The sequence below is a fragment of the Diabrotica virgifera genome, chromosome 1, assembly GCF_917563875.1.
Source record: "Diabrotica virgifera virgifera chromosome 1, PGI_DIABVI_V3a".
Taxonomy (NCBI): Eukaryota; Metazoa; Arthropoda; class Insecta; order Coleoptera; family Chrysomelidae; genus Diabrotica; species Diabrotica virgifera.
The window spans coordinates 261,673,472-261,690,069 of record NC_065443.1 but is presented as its reverse complement, the minus strand read 5'-3'; the positions used below and the strand labels follow the sequence as shown (position 1 = coordinate 261,690,069).

General features: G+C 30.8%; 1 protein-coding gene across 3 annotated transcripts in view; it reads right to left on the bottom strand.

Moving 5' to 3' along the window:
• Positions 1 to 3,824: 3,824 nt before the first annotated feature.
• Positions 3,825 to 16,598, bottom strand: part of LOC126879091 (uncharacterized) — a 67,673-nt gene continuing 54,899 nt past the window's right edge. Inside the window, exons 1-4 of one of the 3 annotated variants that reach the window (XM_050642019.1) lie at positions 11,241 to 11,457; positions 5,487 to 5,671; positions 5,331 to 5,429; positions 3,825 to 4,122 (exon numbers count right to left, since the gene is read on the bottom strand). In XM_050642019.1, the coding sequence (XP_050497976.1) occupies positions 3,848 to 4,122; positions 5,331 to 5,429; positions 5,487 to 5,643 (531 nt within the window). In that variant the 5' untranslated portion in view covers positions 5,644 to 5,671; positions 11,241 to 11,457 and the 3' untranslated portion in view covers positions 3,825 to 3,847. Of the gene's footprint in view, positions 4,123 to 5,330; positions 5,430 to 5,486; positions 5,672 to 10,711; positions 11,019 to 11,240; positions 11,458 to 16,598 lie in introns of those variants that run through there. The other 2 variants (XM_050642018.1, XM_050642020.1) reach the window with 2 other exon arrangements.

Sequence of the window (16,598 nt, the reverse complement as noted above, 5' to 3'; positions counted from 1 at the left end):
TACATAGACTAACAACATCTGAGAAAACTACAGAATATGCCTGTATTAAATTTGTTTAATAAACTGCCTTATAGCATTAAAATAGAAACTGAAATAAATAAATATAGTAAGTCTGTTCAACAGTTAGGTAATCATAAACCTAGAACCATACAAAGTGGAAGAATACCTTCAAACTGACCTGCAAGGAGACTGAGGGCTCTTATCTTAACCTACATGTCACTGTTATTATTGTAATTATATTTTTAATATCATTTTTTTTTGTTAAGTGTAGGTTGTTTCAGCAACCCTTATAAATTGTATTTGACACCATTCTCCCTATTTCTGTTCTAGAAATATCCCTCTAAAACCAACATTATATAATTTATTGTGAATAAATGTTATGTCTATGCAGTCAAAAGCTTGTGATAGATCAATATGTATTTTTTAATGAATAACACGTTGACAGACAAAAGTCTAATTTTTATTGATGTAATGTGACAACGTCTATAGGCGCCATTTGTAAAATAACGAGTTGTGACAAAAAATAGCATGCAATAGATGCATTTCATATGCATCTGAGTACAGATGCATATGAAATGTGATATGACATCCATTGTTGTCATCCACATGTTTACAGGAAATGTTAAAAAACTCCTTTCCAAAAATTTTTTCCATAAACTATAAGCGGTAAAAGAAATTCAGCAATTTCCCTATTCTGCTTTGCAAAATACATATAGTGTCACAACACTTGCTTATACATTTGACGCACTGTCCATCAACGTGTTAAACAAAATATTTTTTAAAACGTTTTTATATACTTGGCTTAGTCTTTGTTACTGTCTCCGCAAATTGTGTAATCCATTTTAAAAATAGCTCTAGGCTACCTAGGTACCTGAAATTTTCAGAATAGCTTAGAACTAGCCAACAATGTAATATTTAACTGCTATTATACAGGGTATTTACAAAGTTATAACCAATCTTATATGAAAATCGTAACAAGTTTAACTCCGTGTATAAGTAAAAATAAGCACAACGGCAACAGTTTATTGATGCCATACTTTTTTATTTATTGTCAAAATTTTCATAAATGATCGATATTGCTAATTTTCTTTATATTGAATACAGGGTGAGTCAAAACGCAAGTACATTATTTTCTCAGTAATTTTAAATGAAACACCCTGTATTTTATATCACTGTCGAAAAGTACCATTACCATACTTTAATTTTTATATAACATTACATATGTCTAAATTTATTAGTTTTCGAGATATTTTCATGTTTCAGAGCAAGTTAATAATTACGGGTCTAAATCTTTCCAAATTTTAGGTAAGCCATGACTGAATTGTCTAAAACTGACAATTTACGATTACTGATTATCAATCTGTAATCAAAGCAGCTGGCTACAATTTTTGTTATTAACTTTTATTGCTTTACCCCACCTATTCAATCACCCTGTATGGATAAATTAATTTTTTTTATTTCAAATTATTTTAAAAATGTGACTAATGCAATGATGTTTTAAATAATAATAAATAATAAAAACGTTTTTTTATAAAAAAAAAGTTCTTTTTTATAAAAGTGTTATTATTATAAACCAGCTGCACTTGCATTTTTTTCATTTCAATCCTGTTTTCTCTTTTCCATTTCTCAATTGAAATTGTTGTTCCTGTAACGTTTTTCCCTCACTTGAAGTGCCAATTCCCTACTTCGGATTTCATACCAGCGATAAATAAAACATCGAAGCTACATAAATGAGATTCCTAAAAAAATGGAAGTGGTTACAAAAAGAGATAAAATAAGAAATGACACAATAACTCAAGCTCCAACGTTAAAACCCAGAGACAATTATAGGGGAAAGACAACTAGGATTGCTAGGCCACATCCATAGAATGAGCGACAAAAGAATAACAAAAAAAATATGAAGTTATATAGGGTACAAGGTAAAAACAAAGTAGGCCGCCCAAGAATGAGGTGGGAAGAACAAGTCAGACAGGAAGCAGAGAAGATAGGACTATAGGACTGCAATGGAATGTTAAAACAATTAGCTCAAAACAGAACCTTGTGAAAAAGAGATATTAAAGAAACACCGCAATAGTAAATATATGGACAGAAAAATGTGTTAAAATAAGTAGGTAGTTGATAAAATAAGTATTTTATAATTCTGGACCTCGGAGATAAACTACACTATGTCGACATGGTGTTGTTTTGAATAAGTTCCTTTAATCCACTTATTTTATTAGTTGGATCATACAAATTGGTTATATCATTAAAATATTGTCATATATTGTTACTCAACCAATTATGGGATATATCAGATTTTTATTAACATCCTAAGTGGTCTAAACACAGTTGCTTGACATTACATAGTACTTATAGTTTATCTCCGAGGTCCAAAGTTATTGAACTGTATATACTTAAATAGCCCAATGCGAAAGGTACAAATGGGTTTAAGTGATTAAATAAAAAAACATTCTTTATATTTTTAATGAAAGTAAACCTCATTAGTTAACTTATTGTTGTTTTGCCTTCAGAATTTTCAGCCCTTCATATCTTTTGATTAAGACTCATAATAATAAAGCTCGTAAATGCTGCAATGAGATATGGTTTAGAAAAAACTGAGTACATGGCAAAGAAGCAGTAGAAAACTGATTAGAACTAGAAATTAATAACTGCTGAACAGAAAATCAATGAAGCCTGGGTCCTGAAAGAAACATCTAAAAACAAACTCGACACATTCGAAAGGAAAATACTAGGACATGTGAAGGAAAACGGAATCTTCACAAGTCGATACAACAACGAACTTTATCGGCTTTATAGGGAAGCACCCCTGTCAGATTTCATTAGAATACAAAGATTGCAATAGGCCGGACATGTGATATGAATGGGAGAGGATAGGCTACCAAAAAGAGCACTGAATGCTAGAATGCAAGGAAAGAGACCGGTTGGAAAGCCAAGAAAGCGGTGGGAAGACACAGTAAACAGCGACGCACAAGCCCTTTTAGGAGTCCGTGTATGGAGAACAACAGCCACAGACAAGCAAGGGTGGAGGCAAAAAATGTAGGAGGCCAAGGCTCAATTTGGGCTGTAGTGCCGTAGAAGAACAGAAGAGCTACAAATTTGAGAACAAAGAAAATTTCATTCATCTATTATGGTAGCGAAAATACTAAAATTTCATTCATATCTAATTAATAACGGTAGCAGAAGCAATGTTTAGGATACCATCAAGAAAAGCAAATAAATATATCAAAGATACTATCAAGAAAAGCAAAAGAAAGCTCTACAGAACTGTCATAAGACCAGTTGTGCTTTATGGGTGCGAACTATGGATGCTAAATAAAACAAATACTAATGCTAGAAGTTCGGGAACGAAACATTTTACACAAAATATATAGAAGAAAAAGGAGGCATGTGAGTTAGAAAAAATAGCTTAAGTCAAAGCGCAAAGAATAAGATGGCTGGAGCATGTAAAAAGACTTCCGGAACAAAGAGCAACCAAACAAATGCTGAGAAGAGACCAAACGGGAGAAAAAAGACAAAAGGGGCCTAGAAGAAAATGGATAGATGCGGTAGAAGTGAAATTTAAAGAATTTAAGATAAGAGACTGGGAAACTAATGCACCGAATGGAGAGGAATTGTCAACCAAGCAAGTGAGCTGTGAAGGCCCGTTAAGAAATAGGAAAGATGTATATAGTACAAGTGTTATAGCAAATTGTTACACATGTCTTTATGCTGGAGAAATACATTTTGGAAACAATACATGGACATTTTGGAATAGATCCTCCATCATTGGAAGAATATTTGGGTGTAAATAATTAAAGTAATAAATATTTTTCAGTATGTATTTTTTTAATAATAAAACAATTTTTTTTTATAAATTCAAACTAGATTTGTTTAAAATTGCCTCCACTAATTTCTGTTGGTTCTTAAACAAATCTAGTTGAACTTCCAATCTTTTTTCCTCCATTTCGGTCCTCTTCTCTGTTTCCCATTTTGCCAATTTAAATTTTTCTTCTTGTAACGTTTTCTCCCTCTCTTGGAGTGCCAGTTCCCTACTCCGGATTTCAAACCAGCGGTCATTTTTTTTTTGTAAATAGTCTAGAGATGACTGTTTTAAGCCAACATTCCTTCTATTTCCTTTAGGAGCTACAAATAAATTTATGAAGATATACTCACGGCCAAAAATATTGCATATGCATGTAAAATGAAATGTTCTGTGCTGCCTTTCTTAGCCCCCAGTATCATACAAATGGATTTCTTTTCCGAATGCGCTGGTTTAAAGTGTCGTATAAATGCTATAATTGGATTTAAATATGATCTGGGCTATATGCTGGCCAATATGATTTTTAAATTGAATCTCATCAAGTACATACTCACTATTCTAGCGACATGAAGACGTGCATTGGCGCCAATATGTCATATCCAATGTGGCTTGCAAATGGCAAAACATGATCTTTTAAAACGTTTTCAATGTACATGTCAGTTCGCACCTAATCACCTCCACGTGTTCGGTATGTCCTTTCAGAACAATACTATGCCACCACCACCAAAACTAGCACTCTGTATGAGGTTACAACTGAACTACTGTACGAAGTTTTGTCAATCTTGCTTCCATATGGGATGATGAACAGTATGCCATATGTAACATTATACAGAGTGTAAATTTTGGTGGTGGTGGCATAGTACTATGGAGTGGTATTTCTTGGGAAGGAGATACCAAACTTTTGTGAAGGTGATTGGGTGAATGAAAGTTGATATTTAATCATATTTTGCCATTTGCCAGCCATATTGGATAACACGTTCGTGTTAATGCACCATAACGCAGGTCTTCATGTCGGTAGAATAGTAAATACTTACCTTGTTAATATTCAATTTAAAAATCATATTGGCCACCATACAGCCCATATAAAATTTTAATCCGATTATACCATTTATGATACTTTAAAAGAGCACATTCGGAAAAGAAATACTCTTTCCATGACACTGGGAGCAGCAAAAAAAATTTCATTTTACACGTTAATTTAAAAATATGCAATATTTTGTCATGAGTGTATATAATATATATTGATGTTGAATAATCGAGTACAAATATAAATATAGATAAGCAAAATTATTGGCTAAAACTCGTAAAGTGAATGTGGATATAAACGGAAATATATAAAATGATGAAGGGTCATCATTCCATACATTTCTGGGCAACTATATACACGTGATTCGGAATGTATGTAATGTATGGAATGATGACACTTCATCATTTTATATATTTCCTTTTATATTCACATTCACTTTATGAGTTTTTGCCAATAATATATATATATATATACATCAACCAGTGAATATTAAAAATAACATACTTAAAATGGTCCTTTTTTTTCCTGGAGTTTCTTCAATTTTTTGCTGACTTGATCCAGGCTTTGTTGGATCCTCGCTTTCGACAATTATTTCCTCATGAACTATAATATAAAAAATGTTAATAACTTTGTTTCATTCATAGACAGTCTCTAACTTACCATCAATTGTAGATGAGTCGTTAAATAAATTTAATGTTGCATTTTCCCTTATCACCAATGCCTGCTGGTGACTGTTATTCTGACTTTTACCCTTAACAGAGGGTAAAAGTGCAGATTCCCTTGACAACTCCAGTACATACTGCAAAAGATCATCCATCTCAGAAACTTCTTCTTCAACTCCTGATCTATAAAAAATAAGGCAATCTCAGTGTTTGTATTTAATTTCGTTTATTTATTAACTCCAAGAAACACAAATGTCACCTCCAGTACATTAAAAAAATACAAAAATGTTCACACAAAATACAATTACCTACTTATCTGATATTAGGTCTGGATCCCGCGTATGAAAAAAAAGTTGATTAATAGCAAGCTGAAAATTTGTTAATAGCTTAAGGGTGTCTAGTCGAATAAACTTTGATATATGGGAACACTGAAACAGGGGTAGTTTTAATTGTGGAACAGGTTAAAAATTTGGAACGGTCACAGCACGAAAACGGCACATTTATTTTGTCCGACAGAACAGACTTAAACTCTCCGAACAGAGATTAAACTCTCATGAAAAAATCAGACTGCTATTTATTACCTGTCATAATTCCTGTCATTTGACATATTCTACATGTTCCACTCATTAAAACGCCCATTTGGTGATAAATAGCAGTCTGATTTTGCATGAGAGTTTAATCTCTGTTCGAAGAGTTTAAGTCTGTTCTGTCGGACAAAATAAATGCCGTTTTCGTGCTGTGACCGTTCCAAATTTTTAACCTGTTCCACAATTAAAACTACCCCTGTTCCAGTGTTCACACATATCAAAGTTTATTCGACTAGACACCCTTAAGCTATTAACAAATTTTCAGCTTGCTATTAATCAACTTTTTTTCATACGCGGGATCCAGACCTATATGTAATAAAAAAATTTAAAAAAAAAATTTTTAGGAAACGCTTTTCTTTAGTTACGAGTGACTAAAATTATAAATATAAAAAAATCAACTAAAAAGCAAAAAATTAAAATAATTGAAAAAATCTAACACATTCGCCAAAGAAAAACGTGGCGTGTCTTCATCGAATACACGGTTTTCGCCCCACGCTTTTCTTTGACTAATGTGTTTTTTTCAATTATTTTTATTTTTTGCTTTTTGGTTAATTTTTTTATATTTTTAATTTTGGTCACTCGTAACTAAAGAAAAGCGTTTCCTAAAAATTTTTTTTTTTAATATTTTTTTATTTTTTACTTTTTAGTCTTACACTTTTCAAACATTAAAATATATCGTCATGTTTATTAAAGTATGTATCAAACATATGATGTACAAACATGAAAAGTCGTCAGAATCAGCAAAAAATTTGAAACTTTATTGTTTATTTATGAAGTCTAACGTAAACAATTAACGTAAAAAGTAAAATTATCTACAGTAATTAGCTTCTTCTAAAGTTTCTTCATTGTAAAAAACAAGAGAATTTAAGGATTTTCCATTAAAATAATTTTTTTAGTTAAACAATTAATAAACATAAAATTTTTCATTGACTATTCGTGTATTGTTCCTGCGAATGGATATGTCTGCAAATTTTTAGTCATTTGCATTGAAGAAAAGGCAGTCAAATTAACATCCAAAGATTTGACCCAAATGATTGAACTAAAGAAAAGCGTTTAAAAAAGATAAATGATGATATTGTATTGTTTTGATTGCTTGTTAGGTCTGGATCCCGCGTATGAAAAAAAGTTGATTAATAGCAAGCTGAAAATTTGTTAATAGCTTAAGGGTGTCTAGTCGGATAAACTTTGATATATGGGAACACTGGAACAGGGGTAGTTTTAATTGTGGAACAGGTTAAAAATTTGGAATGGTCAGATTATGAAAACATCCAATGTATTTTGTCAGACAGAACTTCCAATTGATTTGTTGCCCTTTCATTAAACTCTCATGCAAAAATCAGACTGCTATTTATCATCAACATAATTCCTGTCATTTGACATGTTCTATATATATCATTCTAGCATAACGTTATTCTAACATTGTAATGTCAGACTTGTTAAAACGCCAAAAATATTTTCTGACATAATTTTTTTTTTCATATATTATATAAAGTTTGCTATTGAATAAACCTAAAAACAACCTGCTAGTTTTCACAATCATAAACTTGTCAGGACGACATGTTCCACAATTAATACTTTCCCTGTTTCCAGTGTTCCCCTACATCAAACTTTGTCCGAATAGACACCTTAAGCTATTAACAAGTATTCAGCTTGCTATTAATAAATTTTTTTGTAGGTGGGATCCAAGCCTATGTATTTAAATATAAAAATATGCTTTTATCTGAGTTTTCAATTTTTTTATTTTGTTTATACCTTTTGGTTGTGAAGGTAAATTATTGTATATCAATAATTTAAATATTTTTTTCCATATTTGAAAATTTTACTGAAATTAAGTCATTTGTTGGTCTACTTATATTTCTTAAATACAAGATTTGTTTGTTTTATTTTTATAATAGACAACTTAATACATTATTATTATATACCTAGGCAAATATTAAACATTAAATATGGAGTTCCAATAAGGAACATGGATGATTACTTAAATTATCCAAAGAAAATGTATACTCAGGGTTGCCAACGACGGAACCTCGTTTTCTACTAGATTTATATATAAAATCTACTAAATTCTACTAGATTCAGGATAAAATCTACCAAAAATTCTACTAAATTATTTGCTCACAAATGACACCCAAAAAAGAAGAAAAAAATGACAGATGACTGCCCAAAAAAGAAGAAGAAATGACAGATGACAGTCGAAAAAGAAGAAGAAATGACAGATGACAGCCGAAAAAGAAATGACAGATGACAGGCTATTTTGTTATATACAAAAACCAGTTTTATTTAAAATATAATAATTTTTATAAATATTGACATGAACAACATAACTGAAACTTCTAAAAAATAATTTCAAAAAATGTTAAATACTTATTCTATACAAAAATATATCCTCTCTAGGAGAAAGTGGTGAAAACAAGAGAAACAAGTTACATTTTAACTAATACCATTGTTTAAGAACTACCCTTTTTTAAACAATGCTAATACATTTTGTACACTTAATTTTTATAAAGTCACTTTCTTGTGCTTAACACAGTTTAGTATCCAAAATTTTACTTTAAAATTAAGTTAGTTTAACGTTTTGAATTGTAAACTTATGTTAATGTAAAACTATAGCCTATTCCCAGTAAAAATAGTGCATTAAAGTTAATTTCTAACACTCAATAAACCCCAACTGATAAAATGCTGCCAGCATTGGCAATTTTATCTGATTGCACATATCACAAAAATATCCTCTCTAAAAAGAAATAAGTAGGTAAAAATAAGTTGTATTTAGCTGAACGGAAAGTTCTACATATTAAACATGTAAAAGACAACTATAAATTCTAGGTAAAAAAATATTAAATAGTATATATGTACAAAGTTCATTTTTAACTTAAAATATTTTCGATTTCCTCAAATTCTAAACCTACAATGGTATGTTTATGTCTTTTGTAATGTCTAAAGGTAAGTATATTGGAATTAAAATAACATTTATATATATTTTTTTCTCCTTGTGAACTCTTATTTACAATCAATTTCTTAAGCAAGTTTGAATGAAATTTTAAGCAAGGAAGGATGATGATCCAATGATGCTTCGTCTTATAGGTTTATTTCACTGTTGTATTAAATCTTGTAGCCACGTTTGCTTGAATCTTCTGATTATTGGTCCATTGGCAGATATGTTTGATCAGTTCGTTGTCTTGGTTTCTTGTTCGACTTTCATGGTTGGTCGCTGTATTTCATCTATTACGAAGGGAATATTCAGATCAGTGTGAGATTACTGACATACCAAGGTGCACCAGTAATTAATCAAAGGACTTTTGATTGAAATTGTGGTATGGTTGTGATGTGTGTTAATTTAGCACAATCCCAGAGGTGGATACCATACATCCTAATTGATTTCAACATGGCTTTGTATAGTAGGAATTTGTTATTTAATGACAATTTGGATGTCGTACCAAGGAGCCAGTACATTTGTCTGAACTTGAGATCCAACTGCCTGCATTTCATTTGGAGGTGTTTGTTCCATGTTATCCTTTGGTTGATATGCAATCTAAGGTATTTAAGATGCAATGTAAATTAATTTGAATGCACAAATATCATGCTTGAGACGAGACATTGTGGAAAAGTTTAGGATTTGTTAAAATTCTGGATTCAAAAATAGGAGTTCAATTCAACAGATATATAACATAAATGGTATTAACAATATAAACAGGTTAATACAATAAAACAAAGGTTTAAGTCTTTATTTTTTAAATTTTAATACTTTATGTATTAGAATCTATTAGAAGTTTTGAACCAAAAGTATTACACTTTTATTTGCATGCTATCAGCATTTGGTTATTTAAATGTGCTATAACAAACCACCATAAACCATAAAGCCAATTCCTTTACTATATCTCTCTCTTTTCCTCCTCCTCCGTTGTTGTTGTTGAGAGAGATATCTCTCTCTTTTCCTCCTCCTCCGTTTGTTGTTGTTGAGAGAGATATCTCTCTCTTTTCCTCCTCCTCCGTTGTTGTTGTTGAGAGAGATAAGAAAAAGAATATATTATCAACATTAACCATTTACAGTAAAGCCTCCGTTAACCGAAATAATTAGGGGGGGGGGGGTGGGTAGGCTGTTTTGGATAAAGAGTTTCAGTTAAAAATGACATTGTTTTTTGTACTATTATTTTATCAAATTACATAGTATTGGAGAGATAAAGCTACAAAACATTATCATTGTCAAAGAGAAACACAAAAGAAAATATAGATTTCTTTAAAAAAAACACTCAACATGTTCATTTTCCTTAATTGTATTGCTTTTTGTTTAATATACTTTTTATTGACAAAATTATTGAAACTGTCAGCCATTTCGGTTTACCGATGTTTTGGTTAACGGAGGTTTTACTGTATTTGCCTTAAATGGCAACATTTTAAAACAAACAAACACACACTGCCCAAAAAGTTGCACTAGATTTTCTCCTGGTTAAAAATGTATAAAATGTAGCAACTGCCACAGCTTGTTGGATTAAATAACCGCAGGCTCAGTTGCCAGTATTTCAATGTTTTCTCTAAACAACTGCAATATTTGTAAAGCTGATACTATTTTAACAAAAGGTATCTTGCATTGCATCTCATTTCACATATTAATATGAAAAATCTCTTTAAAATACCATACCTTCTTTCAATAACAATTGAAGCAATAATTTATGATTGATTAAACAGCACTTTAACTGATGTCTGAAGATTCTGCAATGGTGTCATTTCACTAGGTAGTTGAGAACTGGAACTGGATATTCCCTAACAATCCATTGTCCATAAATTCTTCATTTTTTATACCCATAATATGCAAAAGTATTTAACAACTAAAATAGAGTATTTCTGAATTAATTAAATTCAACGTTTTACTCTTTTCCATGAACTTATTTTACTTTTTATCTATATTACAGGTAACAAATAGAATTTTAGCACATTTTAGAAGTTATTTTGTACAAATTAATAAAAATAAAAATATGTAATGTCATTTGTCAAAATAAAAGATTCCTTTACTTTTACTGTTTTACTTACAACCAAATCCTACTAAAATCTACTAAATTTTCTACCAGATTCTAAAATCTACTAGATTTAAAATTTTCCCACTAAATCACAAGAAATTCTACTAGATCTAGTAGAAAATCTACTAAATTGGCAACCCTGTGTATACTCACTTAATTTGAAGTCTGTGGTCCCTCTGACTAAACTTGCTCACAGGGGCCTGGGCCCTGATTCTAAATCAAATTTCGACACTAAACAAGTCGCTTTCAATATGGCGATGGCGACTGTCGAAATTATTTGACACGGAGATGAATGAATGGCCAAAAGCGAGGTTAGGTTTAGTTTAGATGTGTTTTGTTTATTTCTTGCAAGGAAAACTAAATCAAAAGGTATTATAATATAGCTGGGTTTAATTGAAATTTGCTTGTTTTGAGGAATTAGATAGAATAGTATTAAATTAGAAATATAATAATTGAGAATGTCCACAACATGAATCATCAACTCAATGAAAGATGTGAGGTAATAATCTGGGAAAATTAGTAAAAAACAAGGAAAATTAATTACCAGCTATTTTATTGCTGGACATGCTGAAATAAAATCTTCAAGATTTCCTATATTAGTAATATAGCTGTGCAAAGTCCACAGAAAGTGTGCTATTTTGTTTATAAACAAATTAGCGCTCCGAAATCTTTTTTTTTATTATTGCTCTAAAACTCCGAAAATTTTAACTTTAAACCAAAACACTCACATAAAAATTGACAGTAATTTAATTCTGCACATTAATAATTTATTCCAATTTCCTTCGACGGAAATTTTCTTCGGAAAATTCGGGTTTTCCAAACAAAATCTTTAATTTTCAACTAAAATTTGAGGGAAGTAATTATTTATCAATAATTAAATAATTTGGTGACAGTGACATAAATCTTTTTTGTTATGAGTGTCTTGAAGATATGAAAATTTGTATGTACAAAGAAGACCGGAATTAAAAGGTATCTAATGGTTCAAAGATTAAAATCCTGTTGTTTATAACTCTGTCGCAAATGCCGGTCAAATTTGACCGGTTATACCTGGAATCACTCCTCGCAATTCAATTTGTTTTTCTTCGAAAAGGACACAGAAGCCGTGCTCTTTTCAACAGCGTTAACTTAATTTAATTTAATCTAATATTTTCTGAGGGGTTCTATTTGTTTATAAGCCAAAAAATTGTTTCTTTATAACATTCCCGAGACCGCTCAAATGGTCCAATTTCAATCCTGTAAGGTACGTTGAATAGGTATAGTGCTTTTTTATATGAAAATCATAGTTATTCTGGTGTATCATAATCTTTCTGGTTATTATTTCGACCGAAATTTTTTAATTAACATTTTAATTATTGCTAAACTATTGGTTAGATTGTCGCCGGTCTCCTGATATACAGAGAGGGGCTAAATTATGGAATAAATTCATTTTCTCTAAAATGGACGATTTTAGAGAAAAATCCCGAAACAGGTCGATTTTTATTTTTAAATTAAATTTCTTGGCATATATTTCAAACTAGTGACGTCATCCATCCGAGCGTGATGACGTAATTATTTTTTTAAATAGGAATATGGGTTCGTGTTGTAGCTCATTTACAAAGGCGTTCAATTCTCTATTCAGTATTATAAACATTAGTTTCATTATTTATACAGGGAGGCCAAGAAAAATTTTGAATTAAATTAATTGACGCAAGAAGAAGAATGCATGTAATTTATTTAACTCAAAATACATTGTATTGCTGTCAGAAAATAGAAAAAAATGTTTATTTTGCAAATAAACATTGCTTTTAGCTTAAATTAAAAGTTCAAACTGCCAATAGGTAGGAGGGAGTCTGTTTGTGATTTAATTTAAGCGAAAAGAAATGTTTATTTGTGAAATAAACCTTTTTTTCTATTTTCTGACAGCAGTACAATGTATTTTGAGTTAAATAAATTACATACATTCTTCTTTTTGCGCCAATTAATTTAATTCAAAATTTTTTTTTGGCAACCATGTATAAATACCTAATGATATTAATGTTTATATTACTGAATAGAGAATTAAACGCCCTTTCAAATGACCTACCACACGACCCCTATTCCCATTAACAAAATTATCGATTACGTCATCACGCTCAGATGGATGACGTCACTAGTATGAAATATATGCCAAAAAATTGTAATTTAAAAATAAAAATCGACCTCTTTCGGGATTTTGCTCCAAAATCGTCCGTTTTAAAGAAATGAATTTATTCCATAATTTAGCCCCTCTGTATAATCTACTATAATAAATCTTTCATGTCTTCAATTATTTAATTATTGATAAATAATTAGGTACTTCCCTAAAATTTTAATTGAAAATGGCAGATTTTTTGGGAAAACTCGGATTTTCTGAGTAAAATTTTTGTTGAAGGAAATCGGAAAAAAAATAACTTTGTGCAGAACTAAATTACGGTGAATTTTTATTTGAGTGTTTTTGGCTCAAAGGAAAAAATATAGGAGTTACAGACCACTAATTGAAAAAAAAAAAAAGAAGATTTAGGAGTGCTAATTTGTTTATAAATAAAATAACACACTTTCTGCGGACTTGTCATACCCCATATTACTAATATATGCAATCTTAAGATTCGATTTTAGCAATAAAATAGCTGGTAAATAATTTTTCCCAAAAATGGTATTTTTTCGATAATTTTCCCAGACTATCAACAAAATCCAAGAAACCGAAGCGCCAACCCAAATTCTGAGCAGTCTCAACATAATAAGGTTAATATCCCCAAGAATCGCGCGGTGTCGACATAGATATATAATACTCTAGATTGCGCCCTGCGATCTTAAAATGGGTGACGGTTGCGACAGAGATAAATGAGCCTATTTGGTCGGTAGTCTCTTTTTAATTTAAGGGGAATATCGACGACGTGAATATCCCACTTTATCGAGTAATATGTCTTGACAGTTGGAGCGGGTGGTGACGGGAAATGGTCTTTGGTCTTCGGACGTGGATAATCGTGGTTCGAATCCCATACCAAACTTTACTTTTTTTATTTTTATTTAATCAATATTGGGTTTATTAGATATTTTTACATCTGAAAAATGGACCTAAGTAAATCTAGCAGATAATAAATGTGTATGTATAGTAAGTTAATATTGGAATACATAATTTGTGAATTGCATAGTAAAATAAAAGTCATTCGTTATTAATAAAAATTCGTCCTTATTCGAATGATGTGAATGTTTGTTTTGCTTCTACTTTTTAAAAAATTGTAACAATAGTTTCATAAATAAAAATAATGTCTAATTACTTATAATTGAATCGGTCATTTCAAAAACAGCAAAGTCCACAATTTTCAGAAACTAACTTTTTGAGAGGAATAGACCCCTTTAAGATAAACGTTGTGTGCAAAAACGACACCAGTCCAGTAAAAACATTAGGAACAAAACTACAATATAACTCTGAATTTTGATGTCATCCATTTCATCCATCTTTCGACTATATAGTTAGTTTTCTTTGCTCTTCTGTAAAATTAGGAATATGTGACTCATGTTGTTTTTGAAATGACCAATTCAATTAATAAATCGATGGTACATTATGTTGATATTAATTATTGGTAATTTTTTACGAATATTTTTAACAATTACTTTATACTATTCTACAATTAACTTATTAAAAAAATAACATTGGCTTTTATATTTTTAAAAATCTATAGGTACCTACACAGTTTTTCTTATTTGTTATATATTTCTTTGCATAGATTTACTTTAGAGATGTAATAATATCTAATAAACGCAATATTGATTAAATAAAAAATAAAAAAAGTAAAGATTGATATGGGATTCGAACCAGGATTATCCACGTCCGAAGACAAACGACCAGTTCTCGTCGCCATCCGCTCGAACTGTCAAACCATCTAAAATACTCGACGACAGAGTAGGATAGTGACGTCGTCGATACTCCCCTTGAATTAGAAAGAGACTACCGACCAAATAGGCTCATTTATCTCTGTCGCAACCGTCACCCATTTTAAGATCGTAAGGCGCAATCTAGAGTATTATATATCTATGGGTGTCGAAATGAAATTGCGACTGTCGAAATGAATTAGAATCAGGCCCCTGATTCTAAATCAAATTTCGACACTAAACAAGTCGCTTTCAATATGGCGACGGTTGAAATGCGATTGTGCGAGCCTTGTGGATTTTAGTTGAACTAACGAAGTGACGTCATGAAATAGCGACTATCGAAATTAATAGCGACTTTAAAAAGGGTGTTGATATTATAATTTCGACTGTCGAAATTATTTGACACGGAGATGAATGATTGGCCAAAAGCGAGGTTAGGTTTAGTTTAGATGTGTTTTGTTTATTTCTTGCAAGGAAAACTAAAGCAAAAGGTATTATAATATAGCTGGGTTTAATTGAAATTTGCTTGTTTTGAGGAATTAGATAGAATAGTATTAAATTAGAAATATAATAATTGAGAATGTCCACAACATGAATCATCAACTCAATGAAAGATGTAAGGTAATAATCTGGGAAAATTAGTAAAAAACAAGAAAAATTTATTACCAGCTATTTTATTGCTGGACATGCTGAAATCAAATCTTAAGACTTCCTATATTAGTAATATAGCTGTGCAAAGTCCACAGAAAGTGTGCTATTTTGTTTATAAACAAATTAGTGCTCCGAAATCTTTTTTTATTATTGCTCTATAACTCCGAAAATTTTAACTTTAAACCAAAACACTCACATAAAAATTGACAGTAATTCTGCACATTGATAATTTATTCCAATTTCCTTCGACGGAAATTTTCCTCGGAAAATTCGGGTTTGCCAAACAAAATCTTTAATTTTCAACTAAAATTTGAGGGAAGTAATTATTTATCAATAATTAAATAATTTGGTGACAGTGTCATAAATCTTTTTTGTTATAAGTGTCTTGAAGATATGAAAATTTGTATGTACAAAGAGGACCGGAATTAAAAGGTATCTAATGGTTCAAAGATTAAAATCCTGTTGCTTATAACTCTGTCGCAAATGCCGGTCAAATTTGACCGGTTATACCTGGAATCACTCCTCGCAATTCAATTTGTTTTTCTTCGTAAAGGACACAGAAGCCGTGCCCTTTTCAACAGCGTTAACTTAATTTAATTAAATCTAATATTTTCTGAGGGGTTCTATTTGTTTATAAGCCAAAAAATTGTTTCTTTATAACATTCCTGAGACCGCTCAAATGGTCCAATTTCAATCCTGTAAGGAACGTTGAATAGGTATAGTTCTTTTTTATACGAAAATCATAGTTATTCTGGTGTATCATAATCTTTCTGGTTATTATTTCGACCGAAATTTTTTAATTAACATTTTAATTATTGCTAAACTATTGGTTAGATTGTCGCCGGTCTCCTGATATACAGAGAGGGGCTAAATTATGGAATAAATTCATTTTCTCTAAAATGGACGATTTTAGAGAAAAATCCCGAAACAGGTCGATTTTTATTTTTAAATTAAATTTCTTGGCATATATTTCAAACTAGTGACGTCATC